The 18,241-nt window shown below is 33.3% G+C and overlaps 1 protein-coding gene across 4 annotated transcripts in view; it reads right to left on the bottom strand.

The window, feature by feature from the left end:
• Positions 1-18,241, bottom strand: part of EPHA7 (EPH receptor A7) — a 165,494-nt gene that overhangs the window by 21,347 nt on the left and 125,906 nt on the right. For 2 of the 4 annotated variants that reach the window (XM_027090308.1, XM_027090317.1), the window contains exons 6-9: positions 10,388-10,512; positions 7,403-7,571; positions 2,440-2,548; positions 1,734-1,789 (exon numbers count right to left, since the gene is read on the bottom strand). In XM_027090308.1, coding sequence (XP_026946109.1) covers positions 1,734-1,789; positions 2,440-2,548; positions 7,403-7,571; positions 10,388-10,512 — 459 coding nt within the window. Of the gene's footprint in view, positions 1-1,733; positions 1,790-2,439; positions 2,549-7,387; positions 7,572-10,387; positions 10,513-18,241 lie in introns of all 4 variants that reach the window. The other 2 variants (XM_027090289.1, XM_027090298.1) reach the window with 1 other exon arrangement.

Raw genomic sequence — 18,241 nt, 5'->3', positions numbered from 1 at the left:
ATTATTCACATATAGATAGAGTCAAGGATTCCAGCAACAATAGTCTTATGTCACTCTTCTATATACATTTTAAACTAGATACAAAAATTAATGCATTCAAGTTTTGATTCTCTCCTTTCTGTCTGGGGAAGTGTTAAAAGTATTCTCTCATGTCATGAAAGAGAAAAAAAATGTAACTTCCACTTTTTCTGTATATCCTCTAGGTGTAAACGGCCTATGGTACTCTCATTACTGGGACTTGTCACAAAATCGCCTCCAGATTAGCAAGAGGACGCACTGACACTGGGAGCATATCAAATCATCCCAGGGGGAGGGGGCAGAATCACATGTATTCAGTCATAATTAGGGGCAGATTTAAGTTTTGTGGGGCTTGAACCGTCTACAATTTGGGATACTTTCTTTAAGAAAAAATATTCTACACACTAACTTGCTAGGACTCTTCCAGGGCCTTGAAAGGAGTCTGTGAAAGTGAGGGGCCTTGAAACTTAAACTTCATGATAAAGCGCCCTTTGGTCATACCTTTCACTATAATTTCTAGTGTCCCAATACCCTTCCTGCCATCAGTGGTTGAAATTTTACAGAGTTTCATCATCAATTTGGATATGTAATATGTAAAGCCACTTTTCTTTTGGAAACTAAAGTTAAGGGAACTATTGGTTCAACAATTAATAACACACTGAAGAAACTTAGGAATGATAATAATGGTGTTCACAATTTGTGTTTTTTCAACCACACATTTCCCTGATTGATGCTTCCATATTCCTGTGACTTTAGAAGGGGTATATGACAATATCTTCTTAGAAACTGACATAAGAGTTTGATAAATAACAAAAAAATAGATGTAATTCTTATGCCATTTACAGGAAATTTATCTCCCCATGAGAAATTTTCATAAAGATTATGGTTACTAAGAAAAATAATAAATAAAATTATTTTTCAATAGTTTCAAGGATTAAAAATAGGAATAATGGGTTTGGATAAGAGCATCATCAATTATCAGAGCTAAAATCATTTCCCTGTTAGGATTTTACTTTGATTGCAAGAAGTCAACATTTACTTGCATGGCTCTCAGTTTTTCACTTGCCATCCACATGCAACAACGATAAGATTAATGCAGTCGGGCATCTATTTTCTTTGGTTCCCTGAGCTTTCTTCTGATATTATTTCTAAAATGAACTTTTAAGAATCAGGTAGCCCAGATCCACAGGAAAACATCAGAGGATTGAATCCTATTATTATACTATTTACGTCCCTTGAAATATCATCTGTGATGGACATTTTACAGTAGATGGAGAGAAAGAGGCTCCTTAGCTTAGTCTTTCATTATATCATCTCTCATTGGGTAGAAAAAAAAGGGCCTATCCTTCTAACTTGAAACGAATTCCTGAGCTACAACATGGGTACATGCAACATTTAATGAATCATTATTAGAATGATATGAAACACTTGGGCAAAGTTTGCAAAAGGAACAATTGTGACATAAAAGCTACTGAATATCCTTGCACTTATATTAAAATTTCTTATGAGAGATTACATGTCTGAATATATTTTTTAAAAATTCACATCATATGATCTTCATTCTGCATATCTTGTTCAAATGTTTTAAAGTAACATTTTGAGCTCATGATATATTTTCAAGCCTGATGCATTAGGAATTTTTTCATGCCAATATTAACAACCAGGTTTCTGTGTTAATTGGGGTAAATAATAATAAAGAAAAGCCAAACACTTACAATGAAAGTAAAGCTCTTCATCCCCTTCTTGGTCAGCTTTGCTATAACCACAGTGCCTGGAAAAAAATTCAGGTATTTGATGATTATTTTCAGCCAATAATCTCACTTTACATATTTAAAATTCAGTATCATATACCTTAATTACTTAACAACATGCTAGTTAGAGCTATAAACAAAATACATAAACTTTCTGTCCATAGTTCTGAACTCAATAGTAATATAGCAATTCACATGATTTAAAAAAAGCAGAGAATATAAAGTCTTTGTGTGAGACATTGTGGAAGGGACATATTTCATAGATTAGATTTATCAATGAGTGAATATATGCTTATATTTTTTCCTGAAAAAACAACAACAACAACAGATTTTAAATGGTTTCCACAAACCATTAACTAAAAGAGTAAATCTTTCCCCAGGTGTTTTCTCTATTTATTACAAAAATCTAACTCTGAAAATAGCTAATAAAAAGTCACCCAATAGAAATTACAATACTCATTCCTCTTAAACTAAAGGCAATGATCAAGCTCACACGACATTCTGACATTGGGAGAATGGAAATTTATTGACCTTCAATGTTTCATATGAGACAACAAATGTCTGCATTTACTATTTAACATTCTAAACTAAACAATAAGTAATAGGCTGACATAATTCTGAAAAATCAACACATTTTATGTTAGAGATTAGAACAAATTTTGTCTTCTACCTTCTTCCAATGATGAATCCAAAGACCATGAACACCAAAATGATGGTCCCGGCCACTGCAACCACAGCAATTATAATAACAGGGTTCTGTTCACTGGAGACCGCCGTAGCTATAAACAGAAAAAAAAAAAAAAAGGCTCAATAAAACACTCAATATCTTGCAAGCACTTGAGGTTAAACAAAATCTTATAAACAAGACAGCTATGCTATTACATTCACCTTTAATTTAAATGCATTCTATTGTAACATAAATTTAAATAACCATTTATTTTTGCATTTTAAATCAGTGGTAAGGACAATACTTTCATCTATTTTATATTCTTCAGCTAGAAAAGATCCCTACAAAATGCCTTATTGAATGGCTATCCCCTGCTTAATTGTTGGAAACTTAGTTATAAATCAAGAGATAAATTATGATCTTTCATCTACAATTGCTATTAAATCCCTATTTTTCCCTCAGTGAGGTATTTGATCTCTCTGTGTCTGTTTTCCTGGTGTGTAAAAAAGGAACCCAAATACATACTCTCAGCATTTTTCAAAGCACCTTAAATGATTTATCTCTCATATCATCAATATAGAATAAAAATCATCATGTAATCATAGTAAATCATTATGAATTTATAATCCACCTTAATTAAGGAAAACGAACAGAATTACTGGTATTAATTTGACAAAGTAGGCAATATACACATTTGAGAGTTTAAGAGCTAGGCTATTTATGAAAGAGCCAACTTTCTGCAAGCACTGTAAAAAACATTTTTGTATTATCTAATTGTAGTCGCTTCCTGTACAATGCTAAGTGATTCTTCTACGCTCATTAAGGCAAGCCCAGCTGAACCTTCCTGAGAGTCTCTTTGGGAACAGTATATGTTTACATGTCCTTTAAAGCAGCCTCTGATTCTGATTCTTCATCGAGTTACACGGCCTTCTCACTTGGATTTTTCCAAATTAGTGAAGTTTTACTTATCTGGCAATTCACAAGTGTCACATTTTCCCCAGAGCATTATATTTTCAATATCAGTATAGACTTCATAAAATAATCAAAAGAATGCAACACAATGAAAATATATATTCCAATCGCTGATCCAGTTGCAAATTGATAATTATATAATATCAAACTAATATAGTTTGCTTATTTCTGAAAAAATCAACAGCTGTAATCTTTAAGGTAGGATGGAAAATACTACTCCTTCTTGGTGTGGCAAGGGACTCAGTCTCCAGAGCAGTAAATTTTATGTAGGCAGAGTGTGTCTTGCCCCAACAGGAAGCATACATTTTTCTGATTGGCCTTTCTCTACTTTATCTACGTCTCCCTCCTTTGACAACTCATCTCTTAATTTTGTATACCTATGCTAACTATAGATAGGTCTTACGTTGAAAAACAGTAAAAATAGCTCTGGTGTATTGGTTTCTGAAAAGAGGTATTATACACACTCTGTAATTCAGCACCTGCTGATTTGCTCCCTGAGGGAATGAAACAAGGGAAAAAGAAAAAGAAGAAAAAGAAAGCAACTTTACAGCTTTAATTTCTGAATTACAGCCTATTATGATCAAACAGAGAAAAGATGCCTTCAAGTATTTTTCTTGGTTTGGTTGTTTTTGTTTTTATCTGTCTTTTAATATATATTAAGAGAGGAAAAAGAATGGAGTAGTTTTGTTCATGAGAAAGAAAAAAATTAAACACGTTATGTGTAGAAATTGTTTTCATTTAATCTGTCCCATGGGTCTAATTTTTTGCTTGTCTTAGGCTCTGTTCTGCCCATAGCTTCAGAAACAGATCTCCAATGAGAAAACTGAACTCAGGTGAATGATGAATTAGAGTTTGTGAATATTTACTTACATGTTTTTATATATATTCAGGGTCACACTTTTATCTTAACATAGTCAAAATTTATGGTTCATATTTTCATCTAATTCATGGATAATACATTTTAAAAGTAATTTATATGTGTCATAATCACTACACCATGATTTAAAAATTGTGAAAACTGTAGCGTTGGCTCTGCGCAGAAGTGGATTTTTGGATGTATGTGCAATGGAATAATCTGAGTTCTCTTTCCAAACAGTGCTCAGGTAACTTCTCTTTGGTGGCATCTTCCTTCTTGCCCTCCTTCCTAGCACAGAGGATCACTGTTTCCTGACACTCTGATAGCACTGGGTCATGCACTCTACCAGTGCTCAATTGTACGGTCAGAACTTGTGTACAAGTTTCTCTCTTTCACTAACTGAGAGCATCAAATGTGTCATGTGTTTCTGTACATCCCAGATTCTTAGCACAGTAACGTGTGCTAAATCAGTAGTTCTTAAAAGGTGTCTGGGAAACCCTAAGGGTTCCTCAGGAACATTCCAGGGAATCTGCAAGGTCAACACTATTTTCATTTAATGTTATTTGCCTTTTTCACTCTCACATGCTTACAAGTGCACAGTTGAGTTTCCCAAGAACTTACATGACACGTGATAATATCACTCTGATGGCTAATGAAATGTGTGTTGTGTATACTTGTGTTTTTAAAATTTCTCAGTTTTAATTTCTAAAGTGGTGAACATAAAGAAATATAACCCAAATAGTCAAAATCTATTTGGGGATCTTCAATAGTTTTTAATAGCTTGTAAGGGTTCCTGTGACCTAAAGGCTTGAGAATGGCTGTCCTAAATAAGAAAAGCTGACATTCAAGACTGTCTGTGTGCTAGGCACTGTACTTGGCACTTTTGTGTACATCAACTTATTTAATCCTCAAACTACTCTGAGAGTTGGGTACTGGTATCCTAGCAACTTTTGCACAGAGAAGTAGCTCATCCAAAGTCACACAAATGGACATGGCAGAGCTGAAATGTGAAACCAGGAATACGTCTACTAGCTCCAACTGATCCTGATAATCTGTTTTTTTGATGACTGTGAGGTATTCATTTCTTGCTTACTTACTGACTGCCTTCTATGCATCAAGCACTATATTAGGCACTGGCAAGACTAAAGTAAGAAAAAGAGATATGGATTGTTCTTTCATCAACTTTACCTTCCAGTGGAGAGAATATTCTGATGATAAAAAAATCACCAAATCCTTTCTAATGCAAAATTCATTTTTAACATGAATTTCATGTGCTCATTCATGTTCTACTACTTCATCTCCATCTCTCTGAGGGTTAGTTACTTCATTTTTAAATAATGAAAATAACATCTATGAACCTCAGCACTAATAAATAATAGTTTGACCCAATATTCTTAATTTACGAAGTCAGGAAAATGTACAAACTCATTTTGGAAAGTTTTCAAACCTAAACTTTTAACTGATAATGAATGTTTGGGTAAGTATAGCTGATTGATGGTTCTTTAAGTTTGAACTATTCATTAGAATATGAAAAAAACCATATTTTGAATTGTTTTATTATATTAGAAATTACAAAGTAAAATATCAAGAGATCAGTCTAAATGGAAAAACTACTGCAACACATTTAACAAAAGACCACTCAAAATGTTTAAATGTTGAAATATTAGTGTAAAACACTGTAATTTTTGGGGGCCATTGAACTTATTCTCAGTTTTAATCTTACTCTTACACACTCCATTTTAAAAAGATGACAAAGAATAATGATAATAAGTTTATCACATCATATTATGTGAAATCTTTTTCAATTGATGACTTTTGTGTCTATAATTCTATATAAACAATTTATATTTCAAATTTATTTCAACATATGTGTTATTATTTGAGGCTCTGAGAGTTACTGCTTAATTTAAAAATATAACAAAATATTTTGAAAAAAGACTACTGTTAGCAGACTTAATAAGCATTAGCTAATGCAAAAGAATTTACCAATTTATTCTACCTTTTAAAAGAGCTAGAAAAATATTCTCCCGAAGTCAAAATAACTCTTTGATCAAAATTGTATTGATTTAATTTATTAAAAAAATTTTCTATTAAAAATTGAGAAAAGAAAATCATATAATAGTTTTTAGCTAATATTTGTGTAGAATTCCACAGGAACACTAGATTGGTAAGGAGAGGAGGAGGTAACAGCTGGGTGAACCTTGAGTCTGAGTAATATCAAAAGAAATCAAAAACTTCCAAAACACAGAAACACACCCTGAGGCTTCAACCTAGCTAAATAACAACCAGCAGTGGTACTCAAGCTGTTCTAAACTTGCACTCTGACAATAGACTGGGACGTGCATCCTAAGATACATCTGCTTATTTGTGATACACTATAGACACATGTATTTTTGTTATGTTCCTATGCTGCCTTATAAAACACAAAGGGATAAAGGGGATTCGAGATATTGCTAATGTTCTATTTTTAAGCTGAGTGGTAGATACAGAGATATTCAATTAATTATTCTTCTTAATATTTCACATATACCTTAAATATGGCATTTAGTATGTTGGAAATATTTCATAAAAATGAAAAAAGATGACAAAAATAAAAAGAATGACAAGGTCTAAGATCTTCTTCTTGAATGGCAAATTTTGAAATCATTGCTAAAAGGTAAGTAGCTTGAATTAACCATGATTATTATAAACCACCTTTCTCTGGCCCACCCTGGTGTACATCCTGGCTTCATTTGGGGGTTCTCCTGGCTTCATTTGGCTTCATTTTGGGGGCAGCTTTGACTGACAACTAGAGTAAGATCATTTTGGGGTGTATCAAAACAGTCTGTATCAATACACATTTGAACAAGTCCTGCTTCTGTTTCTGACTTTATCTTTTCAAAATAAACCCAGTCTGTATTAAAGAAACTAATTTAAGTCACAAGGGTATAACATCACAAAACAAAACTGCAAATTTTAAATTATTATTCTGAATAACCTTTACAAAGAATATATATATACATATGCATATACATTCACCTTTAAAAGTAAAAATCATCTTGAACTAAATCATCGCCCCCAGTACTGAAAAAAAATATGCCAGAGTTATAGAGAGTAAGAATCCAAACCAAAGATGGTAATTACCTTCAAACATTTTACCTGTAGCTTCCTCTAGTGTAGCAACGTCAAGTCTGGGACTGTAATTTCCATAACCAGCAGCAGTAAAAGCCCGAATCTGGAAAACATACACTGTTCCTGGCTTCAGGTTGTTAATGGAGGCCGAAGTGGACTTGGTTTTTAATGTCGAGTAGGTCCGTTCCCTTTGATCCTAGAAACAATACAGGGAATATTTAATTGTGATTGCAACCAGGCAATTTGACAGCCAATTCTTGCAATTTACTTCAATTTGCTGCATTGTTTTTATAAAGGCTACATTGTACCCTGTGGAATATTGGAACACTGAGTTGTTTCTCAGATAATATAAAATAATGTGAGCACATGCCTTTGTTCTATAAATTTCAAAGAGAAATAATTTTTTTAAAACATTTATGATGTTTTGAGCCTTTGCTTTGTTGGTAGAGGGCACAGTGGCAAGAACTATTTAGCCATAAATATAATCAAATGTTCTTTTGACCAAAACATAAGTACACTTGTAAAATCTACAGTTTAGTAGAGGTCTTCACTTCATAATGTGGTTCGCTTAATACTGTTCCTGAATGTTATTCAACAAGCAAAAAGCCACAGGCTAAAAATGAAGAAATCTATAAAATCAAGAAACTTAGCTAATACCACCAGCATAGTGACATATCAATTGTTTTCATTAAAAATTGCATTTTTCAGGGGACTTCCCTGGCGGTCCAGTGGTTAAGACTCTGTGCTTTCACTGCAGGGGGCACGGGTTCGATCCCTGGTTGTGCATGCCGCACGGTGCAGCTAAAAAAAAAATGTATTTCTCGCAGAATAAAACCACTTTTACAAAATAGCATTTGATGGAATATTTGAAGTTAAAACTATTAATATAAAAGTTAATGTCTTAAATATAAAACTTAAAGTGTCATATAATTTATGATTTGGCAATATTTTAAACATCTCAGTTCAATTTCCCCATTTTTCAGATATGAAAACTGAGGCTTGTAGAGTTTAAAAATGTGTTTATCATATTACATATGATAAGCTTAAGAATGGAATAATTAAAAAATCAAGAATATAAAACATGCCATCAAAACAATAGTTAAATGAATAAAAATTTAAAGCTTAGTTGATATGATTCTAATGTGTTGTTTATGAAAAAAGTTATAAAAACTACTCATCAAAATATACAATTCTAGATGGGTTCTTACTTGTTCAATAATAAATACCTGTGATCAACTGTGTCTAGAAATAAAACTATTCAGTGAAATCTGAAAATGTTGGTTTGGTTGTTTGATTTACCTTCACGATGATATTTGCAAAAGCGTAAATAAATGTATACTTAAACTGGATTTAGTGAAGCTGACTTGTAATTGTCTTCATTATAATCATTTATAAAAATGAAAGTTGATATTATAAATGTATATTTATCTCAAATAAAAGAACTAGGCATAACTGATATTAGAAGACATAATGACATATACATTAAATCACAGGCTTACATACATTATAAAGCAATAGTATTATTTTAAAGATTTTTTGTAATTTGTAAAATTCAGTGAATGTAGATAAACTGTTTCTGTCATGTAAAATAGAAAAGTAACTATTTGAACAAATTTATTCCAGAGCAAGGATTTGCAAAATATTGTGTTGCATTGTAAGAAACTTTACTCTCACTTACCACCTAACTTATATTTTTAAAATGTATTTTTCATTGCTTTTGAAATCTGATGAAATTTCAGAAGGGACTTATAACTGTCAGAGTTCACTGGAAAACAGACATAACAAACCCAACGCTAAAAACAAGGATCTCCTTAGAAATACATTTGATGAGACAAGAAATGTATTCTCTGGTACAAAAATGAGGTATTTACAATGTAACTTTGGCTATGGAAGTTACGCATTCATAAAGGAAATAATAAGTAAAAATATTGTAAACTCAATCTGAACGTTGAAACTAATCTTAAACTATCTGTTTTTCCATCAAAGTGAAAAAAAAGTGTCTATTGCCAAGGCACTGTATGCATTTAAGTGATTCAATCAAGTCAATTCAGTCCCCAAATATTTCCAAAGCTTTAGGTTTCCATTTTGAAATTCTGTCTAAATGGTTAAAATGGTTATGTATATTAGAGTACTTCAGCTAATTAAGTCAATAATAGTAACACATCATTATTATTACTATTAGTAATAATAATAGTTTCCATGTTTCAAACCTTGAATCAGGTCTTTCTGAGAGGTAGAGCCTAGAAAATAATTTGTGAACAGGGTTGTGTCTGTCTGTCTATCTTTCTCTAGACGGGTCAGAAATAAATGCACTCATACACTGAGATATGTCATTATTTACTAAAATTTAGCCCTTATAGGGAATTAAAGGGGCAGTACTTGAGTTTTAGCCATGCTATTTTTTTTCATGGAGAGAAGGGTATAAAGAAGTAGTAGACATAATTAGTATAAGATATATGAAATAAATTTCAGGAGGAATTTAAAGGAGTGAAATATTATCACCTGACTCTGAAGTTTGGAGAACACTACACATTTATTACAGAAAATATTCTTATTTTTTTCAAATTACAAAATTATTTGAGGCCACGTCATTATCACTGAAACCACATACATAAAATAAATCATCAAGGGCTCAAACAGACACCCTAAAAGAAACATTTTCAAAAACACAGAGGGAAAAAAAAATACCACATTGGGTTCTGTGGTTTCTGTGGTACTAAACATCCTACAACTAATCATTAGGACATCAAAACTTGAATACCTAAACATACTACTAGTGGAATATTTTCATCTGTGTAACACAAAAACTTAATACACAGAAACTATCATTATAATAATGAACCAGAGATTCAGGGAGAAGGTTATTAAAAGTGGCTAAAATTAACTATCTATTTTGAAGTAGCTCCAAATAGCTGTTACAATGGCCAGCTTTAGTCGACAGTGCAGTAGGATGACACAAGACACATCGAGTGTCGTACATGGTTGTACATTTCAGCTGTTCTTAGCACTTACTTTCTCGTAATACTTGATTTCATATTCGGTGATGACTCCATTGGGATGCTCCGGTTCCTGCCAGGAAAGCTCCACACTCCGCTGCAGCACTCTCTCCTTCATTACTCCGCTCACTTGCGAGGGAGCTGTTTGGACAAGATGTGTCAATAAACAATGAGAAAATTCACTGGATGCCTCAAATCAAATGTCACAACTGATCAGTCCCATGCTGTGCCGGTTTCATTAAGGTAAAAGAAAGCACCTTTTCATAGCTCACAATTCAGAAGCTAATGAATATTCAAACAGGACCTTATTACTGTTCATAAACCTTAATAGAAATTTAAATTAAAGTGCAAACAGCAGAAGATAGCATTGTTCAAGTTAGTGAAAAATGGAAATGATGGGGCTGAGAATGACAATTAAGCAAAGGAATGCTAATTAAGGCTACAAAATATGATTTCTAAGTCCAAATATTTATTTCACATGCAACAGCAATACACTTTCTACAAGAAACAAATAACTTAATACTGTGCCAGATAAAGTATATGAAATGGCTACTTTCATTTTCAATTAAAGGAATCAAACTTTAAAAAAATGTTTTTATGTTTCACGTGTGTGTCTGTGCATGTGTGTGCGTGTGGGTGTTTCATACTTCATTAGGTTAAGGTGCAAGAAAATGCTAAGGCTTCTGTTACTGAAATATGTGCGTGATCACACATACACACACAGACTCTTCCACATGTAATTTATACCTACGTAACCTAGGCTTCAAGCTTTGATAGAAGCAATTCAAGCTACAGTTTTGCTTTCTCTCTATATACAGATAATAACATGCTAGAGTTCTTTCATCCTAATTAGTGGCATATACTCTTTTTGGTAGCTAAGACTGTGGAATGTAGCAAACTAATCTGTTCTGTCTAATTTGTTCAGTGACGATTAACTAGTTGTCTTCTCTGTCTAAATGAGTAGCTGCACTGGCTTGGCTGCATTTCAGTGGGGTCATTATGTTTCATGTATCATGCTCTATCTCATTCTGTAAAATGTTTTCAGGCTGTTAATTTAATTTTCAGATGTCCAAAATTGTTAATAATCCTGCTGACAGAAAAGCAATTATATGGGTCTAAAGCTGTTGAAGCAAGCTTCTGATGTTTATCCCTTTGGCTTTATTTTGTTTCTTCTACTTCTTAATATTTTCTTATATCAATATCTAGAAAAAACATTTGTCACTGCTGTCTGGCTTGACGATTTTGAGGGAAGGACCTGGAAGATGCAGGACTCCCATTTCCTCTCAGATTACTAACAAAAGCATAACTAGGGCGGATTAAGTGGAACAACTTTCCCTTTAGGGGCATGCAGCTGAAGTACTCAACAGACTGTGTTTACAGACTAAATGCGTTTCTGATATGTTTCCAATGAAACCAATTTCTAATAAGGAATCTTATTTTTGCCATGACTTTTAAAACCTGGGTATGTGCAGTGAAGAAGAACTTGTTTCTAAAGTAATTTATCTCTCCACCCATAACATTTTTAGCATCTCAGCCAACTGTGTGGTTTAAGAAGCTGCATCCCCAAGCCATAGCCTTGGGAAACACATTCCCCGGCTAATGGTGAGATGAGATTCTACTTAGCCAGGAATCTCTAATAGTCTAATTTACTTAACGCCATTCGTAAAATCTGTATTTTAATTTTAATTAGTAAAAAACAGAATGCAGCACAGGTGAGAATACTACAATAGTCAATACATAAATTACTCAGTAAGGCTGCTGGGTCTCCGATCAGGGTTTACGGCATGAGGTGTGCCATTTGGAAACAGGTTAAATGGAAATAGGTGGGAGCACTATTAGGTGCCAACCTCTAGGTCTTCTTTAAACACACACATAGCTTAATGTGATTTTCAGTGTAAGTCAAACTATAAAACACTTTGCTTAGTTCCTATCCCTAAACAGCAAGATGAGAGAGACGAGACACTGAATCCTCCAAAATATGGCAGAGACTTGGGGTATAAATGTACCTCATTTAGTTCTAATATGTCGCAGCAAGATCTAAGTGTAAAATGAGACATGATTTCTGCAAGTTACACATTAACATTAAACTCATTATCTCATCCTGGAAAAAGAACTTTTACCAATAAAATGATGGTAATTGGGAAATGGGGGGAAAGATGCCAAAAAACACATTTGAAATGTACAGTATTTTGAAGCCCGTAACACAGCACTAGCAGTGCAGTACTCTACAATGTATTTTCCCTCTTTTGTACAAAGAGCCATATCTGTCAGTGACTATACTCCTGATTTCCTGTGTATTTCTTATTTTTAAAAATGTATCCCTTGCTAATACTGTATCAAGCCACACTTTTAGAAGAGTCAGAAACAGAAGTACTAGCACATGGCCCTTGAGAATAGGTAAATTGCATGATAGGAAAAATCTTTCCCTACCTATGTCCTTCAAATACAACACTTTGGTACATAAAAATTGATAATATTTTCCCTTGAGTTTCAATATCTCAGGCATAGAGAATATATAACTCATAAGATATACAGTTTATAAACAAAAATATCTCTAAAGCTAATCAGATTCTAACAGTCATGATTTGCAGATAAAGTTATACATAAAAGTAAAATTGAAAGAAATATTAAAAAACATTGATTTCTATGGTTAATATATTTGATCTGCTAAATTAATCCCACTGTAACAATTTCACTAAGAATATGCTCTTACACCAAAATATTCAATTAGCTACAATCTGAATTCATTTTGAAAAGAATATGCATACAACTAATTAAATCATATACATACTTAACAACCCATAAGGTATTATGACATTTATAATTTTCATAATTATCAAAGTTAAATAAAATCTTTTGTAATTGGAATTAATGTGAAGCTAATAAATAGTAACCGACAATAGTAAATTCCCTGCACTGGAAAATGTAAGAAAACAAATTCAGAGAGGCAAGCTTTTAAACATGAATTTGTAGTAGGGTTTCTAAAAAGTGATTAACAGATTAATTTCTCACCTAAGTTTCTAGAAATATTCCGATATAAAAATTAATTTCAACTGAAGAAACAGATGGAACGTTTTGCCCTTAAATATTTTCAAGAATTATTGGGGACATATCTGGAGTCTATACAAATGACAGTGAAAGACGATCTTAGGAAATACAGAAATGGTTTCTGTGGTTTAAAGTGGTAAATCTCAACAGTATAAAAACAAAGTTGATGCAACAGAAAAGCAAAAGTCAAATAACAGGCTAAAATGTAAATTTGGGGCTAGGATCGTTTAGTATGAGGCTCTGAACTAAAAAATAATCAGTAAGAATGGTGGGTTTATGTACAGACCTGAGCCAGTCAACATTTTCGAGATTTTGAGCTTCAAGCACTCATGCATGAGTTTTGATCTTAATCAATTTTTAATTAAAATCCAAGTACAAAAATTATATTTAAGTTACAAGATGAAATGTACTCATAAGGGCTCCATCCCCCTCACCCTATGCCCTCCAAAATGTTAAGCTTACCTATATGTATGGAAACATTTCCTAGCACAAAGTGAGGAAAAGACAATTTTAAAACATAATATAGTAAGCGAATGGCCCTCCAAACTCCATACTCTAATCTCTGGAATGTATGAATATGCAACATTACAAGGCAAAAGGGACACTGCAGATGTAATTAAGGTGATAGACCTTACAATAAAGATATTATTTCGGACTTTTTCAAGCGGGCCCAATCTAATCACATCAGTCCTTATGAGCAGAGAGATTTCTCCAGCCAGGGCTAGACAGATTTTGCGAAAGGTGAAGCCAGAGAGATCTGAAGCATGAGAAGGAATCAACCCGCCACTGCTGGAGGAGTCACTTGGGGAACATAAGGTATGGGGGCAGCTTTTAAGGATCAAAGACATGCCCTAGGTGACAGAGGCAGAGAAATGGAGACCTCAATGCTACCAGCACAAAGGCCTGGAATTCTGACATCAATGAGGTTGGAAGTGGATCTTCCCCAGAGGCTCCAGATAAGAGCCCAGCCCATCTGACAACTTGACTTCAGCCCAAGAGGCTGGCAATTGAGGCTCCAGCTGAGCCCCGCCATGCCCAGACCTCTGACCCACAGAACTGGGAGATAAGAAATTAGTGTTGTTTTGAAGTTTTTGTGGTAACTATGGTAGCAATAGAAAACTAATACATACAGTAAAGAAAGAATAGACTTACTGGAATTTTAACAAAGTCTATGAAAAAAGGTTAGTGATAGGATAGTTTAATAATGCGATATGTTGAAATTTATGTTGAAATAACATGGAATCAAGGAATTTTGATCTTGATTAAGACTCAAAACACAATGCCTTATAAAAAAGAACTCTCCATCATACATCTGGAAGAATTTTTTTTTTTTTTTGGTGGTAATACTTCAATGAAGTTCATGAATTTGATTTTGGATTTTAAAAGTAATTTATTTATACTAGTCATTATTTTCACTACACAAATTCTCCCACTAAATTTCAACAAAGAATGGTAAGTGGAAAAATAATATTTGTATTTCTAAATAATACAATCAGGAAAGATAGGTCAAGAAGTATGAAATGACCTTTTACCACACCTCAAATTGTTACATCTATTGACACTTGTTAGGTTTCCATTAGGTAAATACAAAAAGTGAAAATGAAGAAATCTTTAGAACACAATCAAATGCAAATCTGACAATTATAGAATAATAGACTTTTATTGAACACTTTTGCTGCTTTATAGTATGGAGTTCATTTTTGTCATCCTTTGAAATAACAAATGTGTGTATTATTAGGAGTTTAGGATTTTATAATACACAACTTTTAGCTTTCTTACTCTTCCCCATAGGTGTTTCACTTTTGCACTACAGGACAAACGTATAAAAACACATGTAAATTTATTCCAATAACAAAAGAGTAGACCAAAAGTATACATGATCCAGTGGAGTATCATGTAACATATCAATTCAATTTTTAGGGTATTTAGGAATAAGTAAAAAATTCTAACGTGATTTCACTAAACTTCAATTTACTGGCTGTGAACAAAAAAGGGTCAGTAATAACATCATGAGCAATAAATATAAAATTTTATCTAAAAATTAAAGCACAGGGATTAAGGGCAATTGAGTCTGCAGGAATTATGAGCAATCCATTTGCAATACGTACCCATCAAACTGTTTTTGGTTGGAGAGAAAGATGATTTGTGGCTAAAACAAACATAAATCTCATTCTATAATAAGCAGTTGAAAAAATCAGTGGGAAATGAATTGATCTTTCTCAAAATTAAATTATGCTCTTTGCATTGCCAGCTATGACCTACCAATTAGAATGATGATGTTTTATTCAAAAATGTAAAATACACAATATAATACATGACATATCACAGAATGGATTTCTAAATATATTTAAGAACAATTACTGAAAAGACAACTTGAATAAGAGCTAAAAAATAAGATCTGAAAGTTCTGTAACAAAAAATGAATGATATTGAACTGACAAAGCAGGAAAAAGAAAGCATCGTGATTGGGGTGCCAAGTCAAGTATATATTGTGAGTAAAGTCAATATCGTTTCAGTAGGGTAATAACACTCCTCACAGAACAACAAACGTCACTACTCTGCTACTTGATCAACTAAGGATAGCGCTGTTCTTTAAAGCAACAGTCACAACATCTTTGCAAAAATTATCTGCTAATACATCTTTCTGAAAATAAAGTTTCCTCTGTCATCATCAGATGATTAGTAACCAATTGTTTGGATGTTTAATTAATTACAATAGGAGTTCGCACTTCCTGGAAAGTCTATGTAAAGAGCTTTAAAGAGCAAAGAGCTGAAGGTTGTGGAGAAAGCCACTGTGGCAATTGGTTCTAAAAACATATCTGGACTTCTGCTCATCTCTGCTTAAGTACTGACTAAAATGTGAATTGACGAGGCCGTTAATTTGTAACTCCAGGTGCATTTGCATTTTCATAGAATTACAATGTAATTGTAACTATCAATGTAAACAGAATAGAATATTGTAAAAACAGTAGGTATAAATTAGGCAGCTGCCCAGAACTAGCTGTACTATTCACACCAGTCCTACCCACAGAGGAATAACTAAATGGTAACGAACATGACAATCCAGCAGGGTTAAGGAGCCCTTGATACTGAGTCATACATGTCACCTATCTTTTCAATCAACAGTTAATACTCTTTTACTAGCTCAGTTCTACTCAACAAATGTTTGTTTGGCATTTACTCGATGCAGGGCATAGTGGCATTTCTATAGAAACTTACAGTTTGCTATAAATAAATTAATTAATTAAAAAATATATATATATATACCTCCTTTCTTCCCTACTGCAACCGTGCACGTAGGTAGTGTTGTTCTATTCATTGGTGGAAAAGCTAAGGGTTACAGAAATTAAGTAGCATCCACTCAGAAAGGGGCAGATTTTGGATTCAATCACGTTTTTCAAATTCTAATCCCTATTTTTTGTCAACTACGCTGCAATAATTCTAGGTGCTGGCACTTCTTGAGAGTAGGCACTAGAAGCAGGAAAGCTAAGTCACACACTTAGCTTTTGTTGAGAATCCATGATGGGCCATAATGATGAAAAGACCCTTAGGGATCCATTCAATAGGTAGGAGTCCTAGAACCTGCAGATACCAGAAGAGGTCAATCTGAGCAGCGATTTTTAAAATTACTTTTTTAAAAATGGCAAATGCATATTATATGCAACAAAATTCAAACGGTACAAAAGAGAATATACTGAAAAGGGAGATTTCCTCTGAACCTGGTTCCCATGTCACAAAGTTACCCTTCCCTAAAGCAACTACTTTTAGTAGTTTCTTTGGTATCCTCACAAAAATAGTCTAGCTATATATGAAAGTATGTATATTTTAAAAACAGGGATGATATTATTCTAATAGTTCAAAACCCTGATTTTTTCATTTGTCTTGTATTTTATAACTTGTATCATTCAACATATACATATCTGTATCACTCTTTAATCAGCTGTTGTATTCCATTCTGTGGATGTACGACTGATATATTTGACCAGATGCTTATAAATAACTATAGTCCTCTCCCATTATCTTAAATAATAAGAAAGCCAGGTTCAAGATTGGATCCATTATTTTGTAGTGGCCTCCACAAAAAAGTTACAACTCACTGAATCATTCTTCCTCTGCTTCGGCTAATACAGAATTATTTTATTATTTTTTCCCCCAAATCCTATTTCCCTTGCTGACAGTACTACACAATGTAATGTTTAATTATTTCATAGTTGTTTATCTCCTCAGCTATTCTGATGCTCCTTGAAGGAAGGACATTTGGAGAAGCAATAGAGCCAAGGACTGAAGAGCGTGGGCTCATGAGCTAGTCTAGTGGGTGTGCACCTAGGTTCCAGCGTTTATTTGCAAATTGTGCAATCTTGAACAAGGAAACAAACTTCTTGAGCATCAGTTTTCTCAGCTTTAAAATAGCTTTAATCAGAGTGCATACTTCATAAATAGAATTGTTCTGGAAATCAGTATTTAAATACTTAAAACCACTCCTGCGACATGGTAAGAAATACATACATATATATATATATATATATATATGTATATTTATTATTATCCTATACTTAGTTTGTCTGTATTAGACTTACTGATGCCTGGGACTCATTCCAGAATACTCTGATCCTGAGATCAGATTCAGGCATCATTATTTTTCAAATGGTCCTGAGATGAAGCTGCTGTACAGCTAGCCTGAGATCAATTCCTCTGAAGCTTTGGCAGGAACATAAATTGTCATTTCAATGTGGAATTCCAGGGCTGTCTATAATAAATGCTGGCAAACGTTAGGCTTTTAAATATTGACAGGTTTTATTCAATTTCAATCATTTAGAAATGA

The sequence above is a fragment of the Aethalodelphis obliquidens genome, unplaced genomic scaffold (genome assembly GCF_003676395.1).
Source record: "Aethalodelphis obliquidens isolate GAN/ISIS:26980383/991018 unplaced genomic scaffold, ASM367639v1 scaffold3, whole genome shotgun sequence".
In the NCBI taxonomy this organism is placed as follows: Eukaryota; Metazoa; Chordata; class Mammalia; order Artiodactyla; family Delphinidae; genus Aethalodelphis; species Aethalodelphis obliquidens.
The sequence above is the reverse complement of the archived record's forward strand: the minus strand, read 5'-3'. Positions and strand labels throughout refer to the sequence as shown.